This window comes from Drosophila kikkawai, chromosome 2L (genome assembly GCF_030179895.1).
Source record: "Drosophila kikkawai strain 14028-0561.14 chromosome 2L, DkikHiC1v2, whole genome shotgun sequence".
NCBI lineage: Eukaryota > Metazoa > Arthropoda > Insecta > Diptera > Drosophilidae > Drosophila > Drosophila kikkawai.
Window position 1 is genome coordinate 18,772,014 of NC_091728.1, and position 19,412 is coordinate 18,791,425.

Below are 19,412 nucleotides of genomic sequence, written 5' to 3' on the forward strand. Positions count from 1 at the left end.
CCCAATGCCTGTAATTTACCTGAACGAAAAGGATCCTGTTTAGTAATTGTGCTTTAATTGTTGCGAAATCGCTTCTTAATCTTTTTATAAAAGCTTTAACTAAAAATTAAAATGACATTTTAAACTAAAAAATCATTCAAATTCAAAAGGGAATGTAAATTATTTTTGTCATAACTGAAGTTTTGAGAATTTTGAGTAGTAGATCTCGGATGTACATACAAAATGTGAGAACAGCTCTATAACTTTATTTGGCATCCGCATACCTAAATTTAAAATGCATTCACACCTACGGTGCACAGGGAGGACAGTGACTAAGAACCTCTGCTCCCAGCTTCGTAATTTATTTGTAGAATGCGACGGGAAACAACTGGATTCTGGGCACCGTTCCGGGTCCATGGCAGACGGTAAGGAGGATAGAGCCACCGAATAAAGCTGTCCATTAATTAATATTTCAAGCACAGTGGCTAAGAAAATTCAGGAACACTTAGGGGTGGAATCCGGCTATCACACAATCCCAAAGAGCCGGGACGACCTGCTAAAGTTTCACCCACAGCAGGAGGACCTGCCTGAGCGTTCCATGAAGGATTCACACACGACTGCCTTGGTTGATTTGAAATCAGATCCGCTGATGCGCCAACTTTTCGTCAATGGGTCTGGTTTTCTGCGCATGGGCAAGATAATGGAACAGCTCGATCTCATAGCCGGTAAAATCTATAATAACAATAGTCTTATCCTTAGTATTTCACCAAAATTACCATCCCGTTAAGACGAGGATAGCGGAGATATGTTTTTATATTATTTATATTTTTATCTTTTCTGCTTTACATTTTTTTTAGTAAACCACCTGTCCCAAAGGAACACAAAATGTAGTAATAAATTCCACTAATCATAGGTCTTTTGCAGTGTGGATCTGTCACCGTCATGTGTACCTACCGAAGCTACCAAAGGGCGTTCCTTTGCCCTACACTTTCGTCACTCTTTTCATAGACCACGCCAAATTCCTGGTGCAAAAATTCAAGCCGGACGTCGATTTGCAGTTTACCGGTAGCGTTTCTTGGACAGGCCAAAGCTCCATGGAAGTCACGACCTATGTGCGGCAGAACGAAGAGGCACTGGCTAGGGCCATCTTTATTGTAGGGGGTCGCAATGCCACCAACAGCGGCCCAGCCCCGATTAACCCTCTGAAACCGCAAAACGAACTGGAGGAGTGTTTCCATTCCGGGGCTCTGGAGCGGCAAGGTCGCCGAGAGAAACGAAAGCAGGGCAGCAGCTCCCTTTTGCAGCCGACAAGGGAGGAGGAAAAGGTCATGTACGATCTATTTTTGCGAACCAAGGGCTCCGATGGCGCAACAGCGGATGGCTGTTTGCCTCCGGACTGCCGTTGGATATCCGATTGGCACCGCAGTACCATCCTGCACCCGTTCCCCGAGAGCCGCAACGCGTCCAATACGATCTTCAGTGGTTTCATCATCCGCAATGCCACAGAGACGAGCTATATTGCCGCAAGTCTCTACGGAGGCTCCTATGCCGTCATCCAGTTCATATCGGACGTAACGTTCACCCAACAGATCCCCGTGCACAGCTTCATGAAGACAACTGCTTACATTGTCTACACCCATGGCAAGTACATCCAGCTGATGACTGCGGTTAAGTCGCTGGACGCCGTGAATTTTACGGAGGTCCATACCAATGCCCTCCACCTGACCTATAAGGTCGATCGCCCCGTACCGGAGATCATGCCCAGCAGCTTCCATGAGGCGCTTTGGTACTTGGAGGGTCGACGCCATTTCGAGACATTCCTCAAATCATTGGAAGGTGACAACAGCAAGGAAGGGCATTGTGTTTAATACAAGTTTTGAATTAACTAATCCTATTTAGTTATTTTTTTAAAATACGACTAAAAGACGAAACTACCTGAAAGTGTTCATAAATGTGGTTTAGAGCGATATACATAAGTTCGCTTGCTCCGACCTTAAAAAAACGTACAACTAACAAAGTAAAAACCTAGCTAAAGCATTTGAAACAGTTTCGTTTACCACAGTGGAAAATATAGAACCGTTTATTCGACCTATTAGACCAAAAAACCAAGAAGAACTGTACAATAATAGAAGACACACACTAGATACAATGCTGGGATTGGAATTCATTATAACGGAGAAAAGCATATTAGAGTCTGTAGCTATTTCTTTGGTTGGACAGCAGCCTCTCCTGCTGTTGCTGCCCCTCCGGCTCCTGAGGCCCCTCAGCTCTTCGAGCGGGCCTCGTTCCGCCTGCCCTCGATCCACTGCTCAATCTCCTGCTTGAGGGCTTCATTGGACTTGACCTTGTCCATGGTAAGCGGTTCCCGGTTGAAGGGGTCCGTCTGGTCGCTCAAAAGGTGGCGAGCAATGGTGGACCGATCCACCGTGACCTTGGAGCTGGGCAACACGACAGGATCTGTCATCAGTGTGGAGATAATGGGATCCAGGTACTCTTCAGGAGCGTCGGCCAGCAGTTCCTGCTCTTCTTTGTACTGGGCACCCATTCGCTTCACTTTTTCAGCAAACTCGGACATATCCCCGATCAGTTGGCCGCCTCCAATCCGGATGAGGATGTTCTCGGCATAGTCGAAGAGCTGGTCGCTATAGGAGCGTCCGTCCTGGGAGACAGCCAGACAGAAACTGTCATCCTTACTGAGGTTGATGTAGATGCGACAGATCTCGAGCACAGTCTCTGCAGGATCAAAATCGAACTCCTTTTTGTCCTTCACCTTGAAGCGTTCCTTCTTCGGACCCACCAGGTGCAGCAGAAAGTAATTGAGCATGGCGGCAATGCGATCTACCATGCTGTTATGACAGAAGATGCTTCTAATCTCCGTGGTCAGCAGCTTCAGAATGTTGATGGTGTCTCTTCCGAGGATGTTGTCGAAGCGCGCCATCATGCCCAGATGCTGCAGGTTCGTCACCTGCTGCAGCCGGTCGTTGTGCGACAGGCCGTTCCACTCACCATTGGCCTGGGCGAGCTGGAGCTGCTTAATCTGCTCCAGATTCGACAAGGATTCGTCCAGCAAGAAGATGGCATCATTGATCAGCAGATTAATAAATCTCAGGAAAATGGGTGGCTCAATGGCATCCACGTTCTCCTCCGCCTCGGTGGCCAGATCCCGGAAGCTCTGCACGTGCTCCGGCTTCGTCCAGAGGAACTCCATTATGGCATACATGGGCCTTCGGTAATTGAATTTCTGCTCAAACTGCACCGACTGCCCGGTCATCTCGATGCTGACAAAAACATTGAGCAGACTGCGGACCACCTTCTGCCTATCCGGGTGATTGTCGAAGACACGTGTGTTGAAGTTCTGCCGATTGCTTCCCGGGATCTGTGTGGGCACCAGAAACTCCAGCGCCTCCGCCAGCTTGGCGCGTAGATGGGGATTCTTAACCAGGTCTGAGCTGCCCATGAAGAGCAGGATCATCTTAAAGAAGGCGTCGTGTGCGGCAAAGTACATGTGGATGTAAAGATCGGTGTTGAGGCGCCGGCAGAAATTTAAATACGTTGCAATATTGTCAATAATGCTCTCCGGAACCGACTGCATGTACGGCGCCACAAAGGGCGGGGTGTCCGATAGGAGCTCCAAGTTGCGCAGTATCTGCGGTGAAAAGTCACGCTTATCTACGCACTGTTCGTAGATCTCACGTGGGAGCATGGCCACCTCTGTGAGCCAGATCGCAGAGGCCTCAAAGAACTTCAGCACGTCGCTGTCGTTGGTGGGTTCAGAAAGCGAATTCCTGATGGAGAGAACCTGCTGCATCTGCTCAAGCAAGGTGCGAGAGAGGTTCTTGGTCAGTTCGTTGTTGGGATCGCTGCCCACCAGTTCCTCGTAAGCCGTCTGTGTGTTCTGCAGTTCGCGCATTGCCCGACTGAGACGCTCGAGGCAAGGCCGATTCGCAAGCTCGAAGCATTTGTGGGTCATGAAGAATATTTCGGTCACGAAATTATACTTCTCGGCCGTTAGACGCTCTTCGCCTTCTGGGGTCGGAAGCAGGCAGGTCTCGTCACGAGCTTTCAGCAGACTAACGCCCTTGGCCAGCCGATCCTTGTCCTCCACGGCACAGTATGTGGGATCAACGAGAAGCACCTTTAGCGATGGCTGACACAATGGGGCGCATAGACGTGCAAGGACCGCACTTAGGTTCGTCATGAACGCATCGCTGGCAGTGCTGTGAACCGTTTGCTCCAGATTCATGTGGATGCTGCTCCACAGATGGCCACGCGACACATTCGCGTCCAGACAATTGGCCAGCCACTGAAGCGTCTTCTTCTTGGTCTCTGGCGACAGCACGAGCAGCTGCTTAACCAGCTGGAATATGGAGTCCCTATGACTCGCGAGCACTGCCCACAGGGCGGGATCTGTCTGGTTCAGCGATATATGCTGAAAGAACTCGTACTTGGCCCCCTGGCTCTTGGGCAGGATAGAGATGCACAGGAGGTTGCCCAGAAGGGTGTCCATATAATCGCCACCTGAAGAAAATTACGAGTTGAAAAAAAGAACTAAGTGCTATGTGGGATCATGGACCTCACCTTTCGCCTTGGGGTTGGGGGTAGTGTAATCTATGAGCAGCTCGCCCAGCAACGCTGCCCGTTTGTCGCGCACGAAGAAGCCCAGTATCCAGAAAATGTTCTTTTTAATCGTCACCAAATTTTCCTTAACGATTAGCTTCTGCAGTTCGGTCAGCAGGGGATAGAAAATTGCCTTTAGGGCACCCAGTGCCTCGATCGGCTCGTCCTCCTCCACAACCTTGCAGGCCACACGAACCAGGAACTCCAGAGTGCTGGTGTCGTGCTCATCGGCCTGCTCGAACAGCTCCAGCCACTGGCTGGCGAACGATTGCGGAGCAAAGAGATCCGGCTGGCGCATACAGGTGCTGGCGTTGTTCAGGATCTGAGCTATGACTGTGGAGCAGTTGACCTTCTGTGCGGCCTGGATCCGCTCACACCGAGCGAAGGCTCCATGTAGATAGCATATGGCTCGCGTCTCCAAGGCCTCGGCACTGGCGTTTCCTGCACTGTACTGCGCCGTCTCGGTCAGCATTAAACGCTCGAACAGCGCGTGGGCTACCAGGTCCTCGCCCAGTGACTCGTCGCTCGTGTCCACCACCACATCCGCCAGGCACAGTAGATGTGTGCCCTCAGCACCACGCGCCTTGTTCAGTGTGAAGAGTAGCACATCTTCCACCAATTTGTGGGACACGCCATCATCAGACTTTGTGCCCTGCTGGAGCAGGGCGGCGAACGGGTTCTCGTCGACACTTGTCATCCTCTTTTGGTGGCGCTTGCGTGGGACGGGAGCACCTGGTTTAATTTAACTAGATTGATGCACACACTGCAGAACTCTCAATGGCGATACACATTCAGAAAAAAAATATTTTTCCCCAGAAACTTTACGCACAGATGATTGGACAGGGCTGCCAGATAGCTGTTCGTTGGAGTCAGCTGATGACAGGTATGGCAGCGCCAAATGCCCCTCTTTTGGTATTTTGTTTAGTATTTTAGTCCGAAAAAGCTTATCCAGTGGTTCATCGCCAAATCCGGCCTTGAAATTAAAACCTCGAAATTCTTTTTTAATTTCTAGATTTTATTTAAACTTTGCATTAAAATCTTTCGGTCTTCTTTTTTATTCTGCTTATAATTCATTTCATATTTAGCTAATATTACACAAGCCAAATATTCTGAACAAAACTTTGCAAAAATTTGGAAAAAGGGGGAATAAACTTACCAAAAACTTGGGGTTTCCCGACCTAATTTCAATAGAAAATTGTAGTATGTAAGTTTTTTTTTTTTTTTGAATTTCCTGAATTTATTTTGCACGCAGTAATTGTTATCAATTAGCTCTTCGTTAAATTATTGCAGTTGATTAACCTTCTTTATCAATGGGATTACATAGCTCATATCTGGGCCAGCGAAAACCGCAGCCGTGTGCACTCAAAAAATAAATCCAAAGCCAATTAAGACAATCAATCGCAAAGCGACCCAAAGCCAACTGAACCGGCAAAATGAATACTGCAAGCGCCGGCTAGTGACGCAGATGGTGCCCATGCCCACCCACTGCCGGTGAGTTTTCCGATAAATGTGTTTGTGGATTGTTAAATCGGCTTATGATCAGGCAACAGTAAAAACAAGCGCCTCGAAGTTCGTTGATTCCGCATGTTACTCGCATATCAGTGGACAGTCTGCGCGGTATTTCCAAACAGAAAACATATGCACGCAGCTCCATTTTCGATTTAACGATTTTTAACCACTACAAAAATTAACGTGAATTTGCGCTATGAGCTCGGTGCGACCACTGAAGCCCGCTCTGCAGGCGATTGCCATCAAAGAGTTGAACGAGGTGCCCCAGCGGGTGCCCCAGGACATTAAAGCTCTAAGGGATTGGGTACTAAAGCAGCCACATCTGCACGCCTGCACCGACGACCAGTTCCTCCTCGCCTTTCTGCGCGGCACCAAATTCAGCGTGGAGCGGGCGAAGGAAAAGTTCGATCGCTTCTACTCGCTGCAAGCTTCTATTCCCGAGGTCTTTAACGAACGTCGCCTGGCCACCGATCCCCTAGTGCTGGACATCATAAGGATGGGGTGAGGACTTAAATTGGTCTCAGATTCTCTGTACTCATTCACGACCACTCCCACAGAATCCTTCTCCGACTTCCCCTGGCCGCGGATGATCCGGGTCCTTGTGTGACCATCGTTCGTGCTGGTTCCTACGACACGGGCAAGTACAAGTTCCAGGACATCATACGCGTAGGCTCTATGTTCGGAGAAATCATGATGTTCGAGGATGAGAATGCCACGGTCAGCGGATACGTTGAAATAATGGACATGGCTGGAGTGACGGGGTCCCACCTGTTTGCTCTGCAGCCTCAGCTGCTAAGTAAGTTCTCCACTTACGCGGACGAGGCGATGCCGACGCGACAGAAGGGCATCCACTTCATCAATGTCCCACCGGCTTTTGAAACGGGCTTCAATTCGCTGAAATCTTTCTTTCCTGCCAAAATCAAGAGTCGGGTGAGTTTGAAATCTTGAAATCAGGTGTTTCAACCATCATTAATATTTACCACAGATCTCAGTGAGCTCTGATCCTGAGGCTGTTTTTCAGCTAGTTCGCCGCGAGTATTTGCCACATGAATATGGAGGAACTGCCAGCTCCATGAAGGATATCAGCCAAGCTATGGAAGAGAAACTATCCAGCTACGCAGCCTACTTTCGAGCCTCCCAGAATTATGGCACAGAGGAGAAGTTGCGCGAACTTGGGGATCGGGTTCAGAGCGATCATCGTTCCACTTTTGGAGCTGTTGGGTCTTTTCGAAAACTGGAAATCGACTGATTGCCGATAATGTATATTTTATAAATGTCATACATATTTTGTATCTGTAATTTAGTCGCAATAGCAAGAGTTTGGAGCGAGATTATTGATTATAGTTGTACATATAAAGTTACTTTAATTGGTGTACAGGAAAATCGTGAAAATTTGGTAAATCTAAATGTTATTTGTTAAAATATTTTCACTTTAAACTATAAAACATTATCATGCATCTTAGGAAATCAGTCGAATAAGTTTAGTCTTCTAAAGGTTTTGGAACTTTTGGTTGTATTAAAGAATTGTATTAAATAAATTGTATAATATAATAATATTTAGGTACTATTTAGGTATACCACAGACTCTCCCGTCTGTGGTATACGGGCGAAATCTTTTGGGGCTGCTATTGTACATTTCCCAACATGAAACATTTAACATCCACGTTTGTGTAGCCAAGCTTGCACCAGCAGTATTAGCCTTGGGTCATGCATTTCATTATATTCAAAGATAATGAATATATAATCGTTTGATAAGAATAAATAATATTCATTTTCTTTTACCTGTAATGGCTATTTCCTAGGCTCTTATCAATGAGATTGGTAAATCGCCCTCTTTTTGGATACCGTAAAATTTAATATTTCATTCTTTTTTTAAGTTTCTTATATTTCCAAATGTTGTTATTTTTTGAATTGATATTTTTGTAAACAACTGATAACGTCTAGAGTGACCGTCATCTGGTAAGAGAGGCATTCTTTATCAAAAATTTTTGACTTATGTTGAGCTTTTTTGATGAGGGTTTTCATCAGCTGATTTAAAACAAAATTCACAACAATTTCAGGCCTTTCTTAAGCAACTTAACCAGAGCTCGCAGGGTTGAGTCCCGATTCCCAAAAAGGTCTCAACATTAAGGTTACGTAACCGGTTAGCCGCGAAAAGACTCAACGATCCATCTGCCATGGGCCCTTTTTCTATTCTCTCTCGGTTGAAGCGGCGAGAGCGGGCTCGCGGTCTTAAGTGTGACCGGTCTCTTCGCGGAAAGTTCTCGCTGTTAATTTGTACATTTCGCGTAGCGTCAGTTGATTGTTGGCACAATTTCTTAATTTTTGACAACAATCATTTAAAAATGTAAATGATTAAATTAAATTAAATGATTAAAATAAATAACAAATGAAACAAAAAAAAAAAGCATTTAACACAAACTTGAGTTTATTTCTTTATTAATTTGTGTTTAAATTGTTTGTAGAATATATATTTTAAATTTTTCGTAAAAATACGAGTGCTTCATCCCTCTCCCTCTCTCTCAGGCAATCTTTTCGACTCAGAAGCGAGCGAGTAGTTTCTATGCCGCTTCGTTTCCCGAAAGCTTTGTATTTGCGATTTCCCGTTACAGTTAACCGGAATCGCAAACAAAGCAAAGAAGCGAGAACATCTGCGAGAGAGACCCTTTTCAGACTATTTGGTTGTTTCTCTCTCCGAAAGAATTCGAATGATCAAAACGGCCATTTTGTGCGAGCTCTGAACTTAACATCGTAAAATGACGAGTATATCAAGCCTCAACGAAGACTGCCTGCTGTGAGTGACCATCCGAACTGGGAAAGGATTCATTTCATGGAGTAACACTATTGCACTTCAGTCAAATTGTAGAGTACCTGAGTCTGGAGGAGCAGTTGGAACTATGGCAGGCCACGGAGTCCACGTCGCGTTTGTGCTCGGTGATTTCATACGCCTGGCAGCGTCAGAGCAAGCACTGCGTGCGCCGGGAAACATTCTCTGGAAGGCCTGTCCTTCTACAGGACTTCCTGAAGTGCATTAGCTCCACTGTCGCGGAACTTACACTCTGTCATTTGCCCATGGAACAACTCGAGCAGTGGAAGGACCACACGTTTCCCAACGTGAGGGAACTTTACTACCTGGGGGATGAATACGATGAAGCCGATGGTGACGCTGACATTGCGATTATGGTGAGTTGCTTTCCTCAGCTGGAATCCGTTGCGATAAGCGGAGACACCAGTGGCCAGCACATCAGTCAGTGGCGACACCTTCGACGTCTGGATCTTAAACTGTGCTGGTACCTGGACTTACAATGCTTTGAGGATATTTGCCAGAAACTGTACCTTCAAACTCTTACCGTTCAATGGCGACGAGAAGAGGAGGATGTCTACGTACAGGCCATATCGGCGCTAGAGGATCTGGTAGAGCTCGACCTGACCATATTCCACCTTAGTCCCGAGAATGCTCGCAAGCTGTTGAGTCTGCCGAAATTGGCAAAGTTTCGCCTGCACCACATGGACCTTTTCAATAGTGTCCTGGAGGACATTGCTCGACTGCGTGGGCCTGATTTGGTGGGCATCACTTGCAGAGACAATTCTGTGAGGTGGAGACCTCGGGTGCTGGCGAATTTGGTTAACCTACGTCGCCTTACACACGTTGGGGGCAGTTGCGCCATTGATTTTAGTGTTATAATCAAAAATTTTCCCCACTTGGAGCAACTGAACCTTGAGAACTGGCGCATTTGGCCAAATGCTGACGGCATCTGGGACGTAGTGTCTGCATGTCCACAACTCGAGGTAATCACTGTATTCAATCTTTCCGAGGACTTCTTTGCCTTTAGTGCCTCTACTATGCAACGGGCCCTGGATAGGAGAATCGAGCCTTTGGCCATTCGGTTTCTTGGAACGGGCAATGAAGAATTGGTGCGCACCTTGTCTTTATTTTATCTTTCTTATTTGTTTTTAATAAACATATGTATGTGTTTTCAGGTTGCCAAGCATTTTGTACATCGCAATCTAAAAGTATTCCACAAGGCCACAAATTACACTATTTCCCAAGTACCTGAAAATTGCATGGAGTTTGAATTCTTGATTCTGGATAAATCGTAATAAAAAATTCAGTTTTTCTCTTTAAGCTCCCGAGAGTAAACTTATATTTAAGACATCCTTAACCCCCACCCGCAAAGTGCATTAAAACTTACTTGAAGTATTTCAAATTATATATCCAAATTTGGTTCTTTTTTGAATTGATATTTTTGTAAACAATTGATAACGTCTAGACTCTAGAGTGACCGTCATCTGGTAAGAGAGGCATTCTTTATCAAAAAGCTTTCACATATGTTGAGCTTTTTTGATGACGGTTTTCATCAGCTGCTTTAAATACAAAATTCACAACAATTTCAGGCCCTTCTTAAGCAACTCAAGACAACTTCACATCGTAAAATGACGAGTATATCAAGCCTCAACGAAGACTGCCTGCTGTGAGTGACCATCCGTACTGGGAAAGGATTCATTTCATGGAGTAACACTATTGCACTTCAGTCAAATTGTAGAGTACCTGGGTCTCGAGGAACAGTTGGAACTATGGCAGGCCACGGAGTCCACGTCGCGTCTGTGCTCGGTGATTTCATACGCCTGGCAGCGTCAGAGCAAGCACTGCGTGCGCCGGGAAACATTCTCTGGAAGGCCTGTACTTCAACGGGATTTCCTGCAATGTATCAGCTCCACTGTCACGGAGCTCACACTCCGGTATTTGCCCATGGAACAGCTCGAGCAGTGGAAGGCACACACGTTTCCCAACGTGAGGGAACTTTACTACCTGGGGGATGAATACGATGAAGCCGATGGTGACGCTGACATTGCGATTATGGTGAGTTGCTTTCCTCAGCTGGAATCCGTTGGGATAAGCGGAAACACCAGTGGCCAGCACATCAGCCAGTGGCGACACCTTCGACGTCTGGATCTTCAACTGTGCTGGTACCTGGGCTTACAATGCTTTGAGGATATTTGTCAGAAACTGCGCCTTCAAACCCTTACCGTTCAATGGCGACGAGCTGAAGAGGATGTCTACGTACAGGCCATATCGGCGCTAGAGGATCTGGAAGAGCTCGACTTGGACATAGTCCACCTTAGTCCCGAGAATGCCCGAAAGCTGTTGAGTCTGCCGAAATTGGCAAAGTTTCGCCTGCACAACATGGACCTTTTCGATAGTGTCCTGGAGGACATTGCTCGACTGCGTGGACCTGATTTGGTGGGCATCACTTGCAGAGACAATTTTGTGAGGTGGAGCCCTCGGGTGCTGGCGAATTTGGTTAACCTACGTCGCCTTACACTCGTAGACGATGAGGGCAGTTGCGCCATTGATTTTAGTGTTATAATCAAAAGTTTTCCCCACTTGGAGCAACTGAACCTGGAGAACTCGCGCATTTGGCCAAATGCTGACGGCATCTGGGACGTAGTGGCTGCATGTCCACAACTCGAGGTAATCACTGTATTCAATCAGTGTCTTTCCGAGGACTTCTTTGCCTTTAGTGCCTCTACTATGCAACGGGCCCTGGATAAGAGAATCGAGCCTTTGGCCATTCGGTTTCTTGGAACGGGCAATGAAGAATTGGTGCGCACCTTGTCATTATTTTTTTTTTCTTATTTGTTTTTAATAAACTTATGTGTTTTCAGATTGCCCAGCATTTTGTACATCGCAATCTAAAAGTATTCCACAAGGCCACAGATTACACTATTTCCCAAGTACCTGAAGAATGCATGGAGTTTGAATTCTTGATTCTGGATAAATCGTGAAAAATTCGGGTTTTTATCTTTAAGCTCCCGAGAGTAAACTTATATTTAAGACATCCTTAACCCCCACCCGCAAAGTGCACTAAAACCTAGTTTAAGTATTTCAAATTCTAAAGTTGAGGCTGCCTAACACACAGGCTAATTATCATTTAATAATCTTTAAAATTCATTGAATATAAAAATGTAAAATATATACATTTATTTTTATAAAGCTCTCTTTATTTTAGTATTTAAGTGGGATTATACGAACCTAAATAAATAAATATAAGCCACTCTTTAAAAATTTTCGAAAGTTTTAATATTTTTTTGGCAGATGGGGAATGCTAAAAATTATATCAACATTTTAAGGACTCAACAACAAAAGTACAAAAATCATGTTTTAGGTATAAACAAAAATAAGTTTACTTAGATTGATTTGCCTGATGATGCCTATGAAATAATATTTTCAATCTATTCTTTTTATAAGGTATACAGTAGGCTATAGTCTTATTTTAACTTTATTTAAGCAACTATTTTCCTAATTTCCTCATTCGTTGTATAGCCCCCAGGGCAATCTGATCGCCGTCTATGAAACTATTATAAAAAGCTTTCAAAGCTTTTTGTTGACGATTTTCACCAGGTGAGTAAATGTTTTAGGTTTAAATACGAAATTCACAACAATTCTAGCCGCTTCCTTGAAGCCACTTATCCCATCAAACCCTCCGAAATGACGAATATATTAAGCCTCAACGAAGACTGTCTTCTGTAAGTGAGCATCCGAAGAGAGCATTTCTTAAATAACACGATCGATTAGCCAAATTATAGAGTACCTGAGTCTGGAGGAGCAGTTGGAACTATGGCAGGCCACGGAGTCCACGTCGCGTTTGTGCTCGGTGATTTCATACGCCTGGCAGCGTCAGAGCAAGCACTGCGTGCGCCGGGAAACATTCTCTGGAAGGCCTGTCCTTCTACAGGACTACCTGAAGTGCATTAGCTCCACTGTCGAGGAACTTACACTCTGTCATTTGCCCATGGAACAACTCGAGCGGTGGAAGGACCACACGTTTCCCAACGTGAAGAAACTTTACTACCTCGGGGACTTCTTGAGGGATGAAGACGACGAAGTCGATGTTGATGCCGACATTGCGATTCTGGTAAATTGCTTTCCTCAGCTGGAGTCCCTTGGGATAAGTGGCAACACCAGTGGGCAGTACATCAGCCAGTGGCGGCTCCTTCGACGTCTGGATCTCCAACTATGTTTTTACCTGGACTCACAATGCTTTGAGGATATCTGTCAAAAACTGCGCCTTCAAACCTTATGTGTCCAATGGCGACGATTCGAGGCGGATGACTATGTGCCAGCTATCTCGATGTTACAGGAACTGACAGAGCTTGACCTAGACATAATCCACCTCAGTCCTGAGATCGCCCGCAAGCTGTTGAGTCTGCCCAAGTTGAAAAGGCTTCGCCTTCATGGTATGGATAATTTTGATGATGTTTTGAAGGTGATTGGTCAACAGCGCAGACAGGATTTGGTGGCGATCACTTGCAGAGATTATATTATTTCGTGGCGTCCCCTAATATTGACAAGATTGGAAAACCTTCGCCGCTTTACACTCGTCGATGATGAGGGCGATTACGACATAGGCTTGAGCCTTATAATCAAAAGCTTTCCCCGCTTGGAGCAACTGCATCTCGAGAACTCGCGCTTTTGGCCGAATGCAGACGACATCTGGGAAGTAGTGGCTGGCTGTCCACAACTCAACTTAATTACCATATCTGCCCCCGATCGTCCAAATGAGTTCATTGCCTCCAGTAGTGCCTCCAGTATGCAGCGCGTCCTGAATCAGCGTCTTAAGCCTTTGTCCATACATTTTCATGGAACGGGGAATGAAGAATTGGTGAGTTGGGATTACATTCCAATTGCTGTTTAAACTCTAATTTTGATATTTATGCATTGGTTTCCAGATTACCAAGCTATTTGTACACAGGAAACTTGAAGTCTTATGTAAATCCAAAGATTACGCTGTTTCCCAAGTACCTGAAGAATGTGTAGAGTTTGAATTTCTAGTCCTGGAAACATCTTCGTGATACATAGAGAGACTTAGTATGACTCCCTGAGGCAGAGACTGATATTTATCTATTTGCTGAAGTTTTAGAAAGAAATTAAAAAAAAAAAATTTTAATGATTTAATACTTGGATTTATGGCGTCTTTTAATGAATTCTCCAGTTTTGCACCGAATTTACCTTATCTCTTTATACATAGCTTACAATTACAGCCCTCATGGCCAAATGTCTGCTATAAACGCCTAAAAAAGGGTAAACTTTCTCCCCTCAAAAAAATGTTAAATAAAACATCTAGCATTGGTTTTGTTTCACCGTGTTTAATTGGTTGCTTTAATTTTTTGTCGGATATCATTCACCACTTGCCGAGTCGAAATGTGTTTTCATGTGTTTGATGCTAACGAACTCCTCTGAAGTCCCTGCTAATGGGATAATGGATTCGGAGGTTTATCCGCCGCCCTCGACCCCTCGTTCGAATCGTTGATTAATAAATATATTTGAACTAGTTTTTTGAGTCTAATATACTTGGTAGGACTTGGTTACGCGAAAGGAACGGTCTTCCCTCACACCTCGCTGTAGGGTCGCGATGCCGCGCTCCGATTGGAAGAGACTGGCGGCGGACTTGGCGGGGGACTAAAGTCCGTTTCCGTGTCGTTATAGTTGTACCGACTGTCCGACGGTGAGAGCGAGCGATATGTGCGCGGCGAATGCGTGAAGGAGTGATGATGGCGACCCCAGCTTCCGCTGTGCCTTCGGCGATGGTCCAAAGCATCCCGCTCATCCTCATCGTCGTCGTCATAGTCATCGTAATCACTGTAGTCCGAGTAACGATCCCGATCACGATCCCGGTCCCGATCCCCCCGCGCAGAGGGCGGTGGGGAACGCATGCGTCCAAGGGGCGGAGGACGTGCCCCGCCACCCGCTGGCGGCAGGAATGGCGGCGGCGGCAGGCCCATGAATGGTGAGAAGGGTGCCGCTAGGAATGGCAGTGGATTTGGCATGTTCAGCAGGGGTGAACCCGGCAACCCGGGCAACGGCAGAGGCAACGGCGACGGAGCCGCCTTTAGTTCCGCCCCCAGAGCAGGCCCAGCTCCATTAGCAGCAATGGCTTCGACTGCGACTGGATCTCCGCCGCCACTAGCCATGGTGGTCAACTTGCGCCGCAGTCCGGCGGCCTCGGCCAGCGCCTCTTCGCACCGGCGCTCCGACTGACGTGCTGCCAGCCAGGACTCGTGGGCGCGGTTTTCCAGCGTGCCCATCTGCGCCTTGTGCGAGGCTATCTGGGCCTCGATCTCGGCGCGCAGCTCGTCGTTCTGAGATCTGCAAAATTCAGCGCTGAGCATAAAATACTTTTTCTGGGATCACTTACTTTAGAGTCTGTATTTCGTTCTTCATCAATGTCTGCGTCTCCACGGTGCTTGCGTTTTCGCCCTGATGCTGCAGCCACTTGGTCTCCTGCAGACTAAGCTCCCTGAAAGGACAACGATGTCTTGGGTAATGAAACAATTTTGATGCCTTCTCTTACTTCTTCAGTTCGTTCTCCTTCTCGCGGAAATAGCCGGAGAGGACTTCGAGCCTCGTCTGCGCCTCCAACTTGTCCCGCTCCGACTGGTTAAAGTCCTGCTTGAGCTGCTCCACATCGGAGCTGGACTGCTGTAGCTGACCCTCTATGCGCTGCTTGTGGGCCACTTCCTGCTCCAGCTTCGCCTGCAGTTCGACAAACTTCCTTTGGGCCGCGTTAAGTTCGCCGCGCGTCTTGGCTGAGGCAATCAGCTCCTGAACATTAAGATTGGCATCCTTCTTCACGGCCTTGAGGCAATCCTCGAGAGCCTCGATCTTGGCCAAGCTCGTTTGATAGTCGCCATGCTCTCGCTCCCACTTGGCGGTGAGGTCGAGAATCTGGTTCTGGAGTCTTTGCATCTCGTAGTTGCGTGCCTCGAGTACTTTGGCCATTTCCCCGTCCGTTTCGGCCTGAATTTCGTCCAGACGGGTTTGCAGCCTGGACTTCTCCATCTCGAGCTCGTAGTTGTCCTCTTGCAGAGTCTTTAGCTCGCCGTTAAGACGCGACGTGGTCTCCGCGAAAGTGTACTGCAGCTCGCTGTTCTCGCGACTCTTTTCCGCCAGGCTCGAGTTGATCTCAATCATGATCCCTGCAGTAAAATTGGATTATGGAACATTATATGTGGCAGGGGACTTGAAGATACTCACTCTCCTGGTCATTCAGCTGCCGCTGCAGCTCATCGACGGTGCTCAAGAAGGCCTCATCGCCGTTTTGGTTGCTCAGAACCTCCGACAGCATCTTGTTCAGTTCCAGTCCAGCCTCAGCCGCATTATCCAGATCCTGGCAACAGGGAAGGAGTTAATATTATATTGATGCAATTTTGGAAAAACCCTTACCCTTTCTAGTGAGCCAACCTGCTCTTGCAGCTTGGCTTTCTCAAAGACCTCCTTTTCCAGTTGCTTCTTAAGCTCAGCCACCATGTCGTTGGAGCCAAAGGAGTTGTCCTCGATACTGGCCAGCTTGTGGCGCGTCGTCATCAGTTCATGCTTGATTATATGGTTCTCCTTGTGGGAGGCCAGCAAGCTGCGCTCCAAATGGTTTAGCTTGGACAGGAGTGCTCCCTCTTGGCTGCTGTTGCAGAAACAGTAGTAGGCAAAAATAAAGAATAGGGACGAGGCCGCCGCAATGACCACGCACAGCAGTAGCAGGCTGTGATCCACCACCTTGGCGGTGAGAATCTCTGCAAAATTATCTAGGGAAATGGAGCGATGGCAATAATCGTCCTTCTGCGACTGAAACCGAGCACAGTAGCCATCCATGTCGACTGTTGGGGCTGAGTCTATGAACAAAATTAATCAATTGAACATTTTAAGGGTAAGTGTATATAGGAATACCTAAGAGTTGAACTTACCTGCCGCAGGTTTCCTTGGGGATCCCGCTACTTCGCCCACGCCTGGATATAAAATCCTTTGCAGCTCATCGCTACCATCAAACCCAGCACTTTCCGGCTCCTTTCCTATGAAATTATTCACAGTGTCCACGATGGTGGCAAACAAACCTAATCCCAGGGCACCATCATCTTTTGTGGGAGCTTCCGCCAAGGGACTTGCTGTCGCGGGCAAAGCCACTGGTTCCACGGAACCCACTCCCGCGGCGGCCTGAGGTGCGGGTGTAACATCCTCTTCGTGAACAGAACCGTAGGGTGAGTCGGGAACAGCCGATATAGTAGTTTGTTCTGCCCTTTCTGTGGGATGATGATGATGATGGTAGTCCGGGTGCTGGTGCTGGTGATGTGGATACTCTGTACTTTGCTGCTTATTGTAATAATCGTTGGGATCAGCGTAGACCTCATTGGACTCGGGTTCCACTGGGTCACTGAGCGGTAGCTGCTGTTCCGGAAGCCGCAGTGATTGCTTCACTTCTTCTTGCTGCTGTTCCTCTTTTAATGTCTGTTGCTCCACTTGTTCCTTTAACGTCTGCTGCTGCTGTTGTTCTTGCAAATGCTTGTAATAATCGGGATTAGCATTTTCAAAGAGTGGTGGCAGGACAACAGGTTCAGATTTCACCAATTCCTTTTCAATGGGACCACTGCCTGTGGAGCTGGCCTCAGATTGAACCACAACGGGCTCATCAGCATTTTCCCTTGAATCCTTTTCAGTCTCAGTTTTCACTTCAGTCGCAGACGAAGCTATATCTACTTTGACGACTCCATCGTCAACGCTTTCACTTACAGCTGGCCGGGCGGGTGGTGTCTCGGGAACCTCAAGCTTTTCGGTGATTTCCTCGATTTTGAGAGCTTCTAAAGGTTGTGACTCAACGGTTGTTGTTTCCGGTACCTCCTTAACAACTTCTTTATCTACCGATGCACTTTCCGTTGCAAGATCCTTTGGAAGCTCCGTGGTAGCGTTTGTTATTTCCGCCTGTTCTACGTTGGCTTCTTCCTTTGGCTTTACCAAATTTAGAGTCGTGTTCTCTTGCTCAATGCCAATAGTTTCAATGACATTAAGTGTTTTTGTATCGTTCAATTTATCGCTGTCGATCGATTCCTTATCTTCGCTATCTTGGTTCAGTTCGTCGTCTTCGTCTATCTCGTCATCCCCATAATCAAAATCATCAGAGTCTTCAAGTTCTGCGTTGATGGCGTCTAAGAGTTTTGCTGAATCCTGTTCTCCAGCAGTAGGCAAAATGGGGTCCGTTGGTTCTTCCTGTGGCTTTTTTGCATCAACGGCTGCTTCCTGCGGCTCCTTAGCATCAACAGCTGCTTCCTGTGGCTTCTTAGCATCAACAGCTGCTTCCTGTCGCTTCTGTAAGTCAATAGTGGCATCTTGGGGCTTCGATAATTCCACAGTTGCATTCTCGAGCTTCTGTGAGTCCACAGTTGCATCCTGGGGCTTCAGTGAGTCCACAGTAGCATCCTGGGGCTTCTGTGAGTCCACAGTTACAGCCTGCGGCTTCTGTGAGTCCACAGTAGCATCCTGGGGCTTCTGTGAGTCCACCGTTGCTTCCTGCGTCTGCTTTAAGTCAACAGATGCTGTTGAGGCTGGTTCTGACTTCGCTGCATCACTGGGCTTGGGGTTGGGTGTGCCATCAGTTACAGCTGGAATGGCTTCCAGGGGCAGCTCAGTGCCATCCACCAGCTGCAGCAGCTGGGCCTGAGTAGCCTTCGTTGGATCAGGTGCCTGCTGATCCTTCGTTTTGTCGTTCTCCACAACAATGGCCTCCACTTGAACGTCCAGCGGGGCTGTGGTGGTCGTCGCCATGTCATCAGATGACTCAGAAGCGTTAAGCACGGTCTGCAGAGGCTCCGCCACTGCAGGAGGACTAGGAGGACTGCCAGGCCCCACTACTGGTACCTCAAACTTTAGTTCGGCATCCCGCACAAGGATCTTCTTCTCCATAATGAAGTCCTTGTTGGCATAGCCACGTCGGCCGTTGATGTCCACGCCCCAGAGCTGCTTGTTGGAACCGGCGCTCTTGGACAGGACGCGAATGGGGGTGTTGATTTTAAAGGATATGAGGCCTTCGCCACCAGTCGCATAGCTGATTTTGGCAATGCCCGTTGAGATAATTTCTGCAACACAAAAAAACACATTAATTACGCAATTCCAGACAGTCCACATCAACTTAAAACCGCCCAAAGCGTGTTTCACAATATCGGCTGTCTTGTCTCGCCTAAAGATTACAACTTACGTTCACATTTTGGGTCAGCGCACAATCGCTTGTCCGAGAGTGTCCCCTGCGCCCACGTCGATGTTGGAAGACAACAGCAGATCCAGACCAGGCCGATGAACAGGTCTCTCAGCTGGGGCTGCATTTTCGTTTTCTCGTTGGCCAGCCGCATTTTGCATTGTCTTTGGGGCTCAATTGGACGTGCAAAATAAACTTATTTGCTGCAGCTACAAATTTTTTGTGTATAAAAATGTCTTCACTTTCAGCTGAGTTGGCTTTTCAACGGTGGGACCGTACTTGGTGCGCCAA

The 19,412-nt window shown here is 47.2% G+C and overlaps 7 protein-coding genes across 10 annotated transcripts; 5 read left to right on the forward strand and 2 right to left on the reverse strand.

The window, feature by feature from the left end:
* Window positions 1-263: 263 nt before the first annotated feature.
* Window positions 264-1,977, forward strand: LOC108077351 (acyl-coenzyme A thioesterase 9, mitochondrial). Of its 2 annotated transcripts, none has more exons than XM_017170643.3 (3): window positions 264-404; window positions 457-704; window positions 904-1,977. In XM_017170643.3, the coding sequence occupies exons 1-3, from the start codon at window positions 352-354 to the stop codon at window positions 1,845-1,847; spliced, it is 1,245 nt and encodes a 414-aa protein (XP_017026132.1). In that variant the 5' UTR covers window positions 264-351; the 3' UTR covers window positions 1,848-1,977. The 2 variants fall into 2 exon arrangements, with proteins under 2 accessions (XP_017026132.1, XP_017026130.1); XM_017170641.3 differs by having other exon boundaries at window positions 269-404; window positions 462-704; window positions 904-1,972.
* Window positions 1,978-2,026: 49 nt separating this feature from the next.
* On the reverse strand, window positions 2,027-5,466 carry Ube4A (Ubiquitination factor E4A). Its single transcript, XM_017170759.3, has 2 exons — window positions 4,558-5,466; window positions 2,027-4,497 (listed from the first exon to the last, which is right to left on the reverse strand). Exons 1-2 carry the CDS (start codon window positions 5,291-5,293, stop codon window positions 2,243-2,245), a joined length of 2,991 nt encoding a protein of 996 aa, XP_017026248.1. The 5' UTR covers window positions 5,294-5,466; the 3' UTR covers window positions 2,027-2,242.
* A 77-nt stretch (window positions 5,467-5,543) lies between these two features.
* LOC108077353 (retinol-binding protein pinta) lies at window positions 5,544-7,659 on the forward strand. 3 transcript variants are annotated; one of them, XM_070283243.1, is made up of 4 exons: window positions 5,544-6,087; window positions 6,147-6,606; window positions 6,663-7,035; window positions 7,091-7,659. In XM_070283243.1, exons 2-4 carry the CDS (start codon window positions 6,302-6,304, stop codon window positions 7,352-7,354), a joined length of 942 nt encoding a protein of 313 aa, XP_070139344.1. In that variant the 5' UTR covers window positions 5,544-6,087; window positions 6,147-6,301; the 3' UTR covers window positions 7,355-7,659. The 3 variants fall into 3 exon arrangements, with proteins under 3 accessions (XP_070139344.1, XP_070139343.1, XP_070139345.1); XM_070283242.1 differs by having other exon boundaries at window positions 5,544-5,800; window positions 5,887-6,606; XM_070283244.1 differs by having other exon boundaries at window positions 5,544-6,606; window positions 6,663-7,030; window positions 7,091-7,232.
* Window positions 7,660-8,583: 924 nt separating this feature from the next.
* LOC108077327 (uncharacterized) lies at window positions 8,584-10,330 on the forward strand. Its single transcript, XM_041776102.2, has 3 exons — window positions 8,584-8,899; window positions 8,961-10,020; window positions 10,087-10,330. Exons 1-3 carry the CDS (start codon window positions 8,862-8,864, stop codon window positions 10,204-10,206), a joined length of 1,218 nt encoding a protein of 405 aa, XP_041632036.1. The 5' UTR covers window positions 8,584-8,861; the 3' UTR covers window positions 10,207-10,330.
* Window positions 10,331-10,435: 105 nt separating this feature from the next.
* LOC108077337 (uncharacterized) lies at window positions 10,436-12,151 on the forward strand. Its single transcript, XM_017170626.3, has 3 exons — window positions 10,436-10,577; window positions 10,639-11,710; window positions 11,773-12,151. The coding sequence occupies exons 1-3, from the start codon at window positions 10,540-10,542 to the stop codon at window positions 11,890-11,892; spliced, it is 1,230 nt and encodes a 409-aa protein (XP_017026115.1). The 5' UTR covers window positions 10,436-10,539; the 3' UTR covers window positions 11,893-12,151.
* Window positions 12,152-12,427: 276 nt separating this feature from the next.
* Window positions 12,428-14,070, forward strand: LOC108077359 (uncharacterized). The gene is made up of 4 exons (XM_017170654.3): window positions 12,428-12,508; window positions 12,556-12,633; window positions 12,683-13,769; window positions 13,837-14,070. Exons 2-4 carry the CDS (start codon window positions 12,596-12,598, stop codon window positions 13,957-13,959), a joined length of 1,248 nt encoding a protein of 415 aa, XP_017026143.1. The 5' UTR covers window positions 12,428-12,508; window positions 12,556-12,595; the 3' UTR covers window positions 13,960-14,070.
* A 163-nt stretch (window positions 14,071-14,233) lies between these two features.
* Window positions 14,234-19,390, reverse strand: Tango1 (transport and golgi organization 1). The gene is made up of 7 exons (XM_017170727.2): window positions 19,125-19,390; window positions 16,846-19,005; window positions 16,331-16,773; window positions 16,142-16,274; window positions 15,459-16,083; window positions 15,303-15,404; window positions 14,234-15,253 (listed from the first exon to the last, which is right to left on the reverse strand). The coding sequence occupies exons 1-7, from the start codon at window positions 19,273-19,275 to the stop codon at window positions 14,497-14,499; spliced, it is 4,371 nt and encodes a 1,456-aa protein (XP_017026216.1). The 5' UTR covers window positions 19,276-19,390; the 3' UTR covers window positions 14,234-14,496.
* Between the last annotated feature and the right edge of the window lie 22 nt (window positions 19,391-19,412).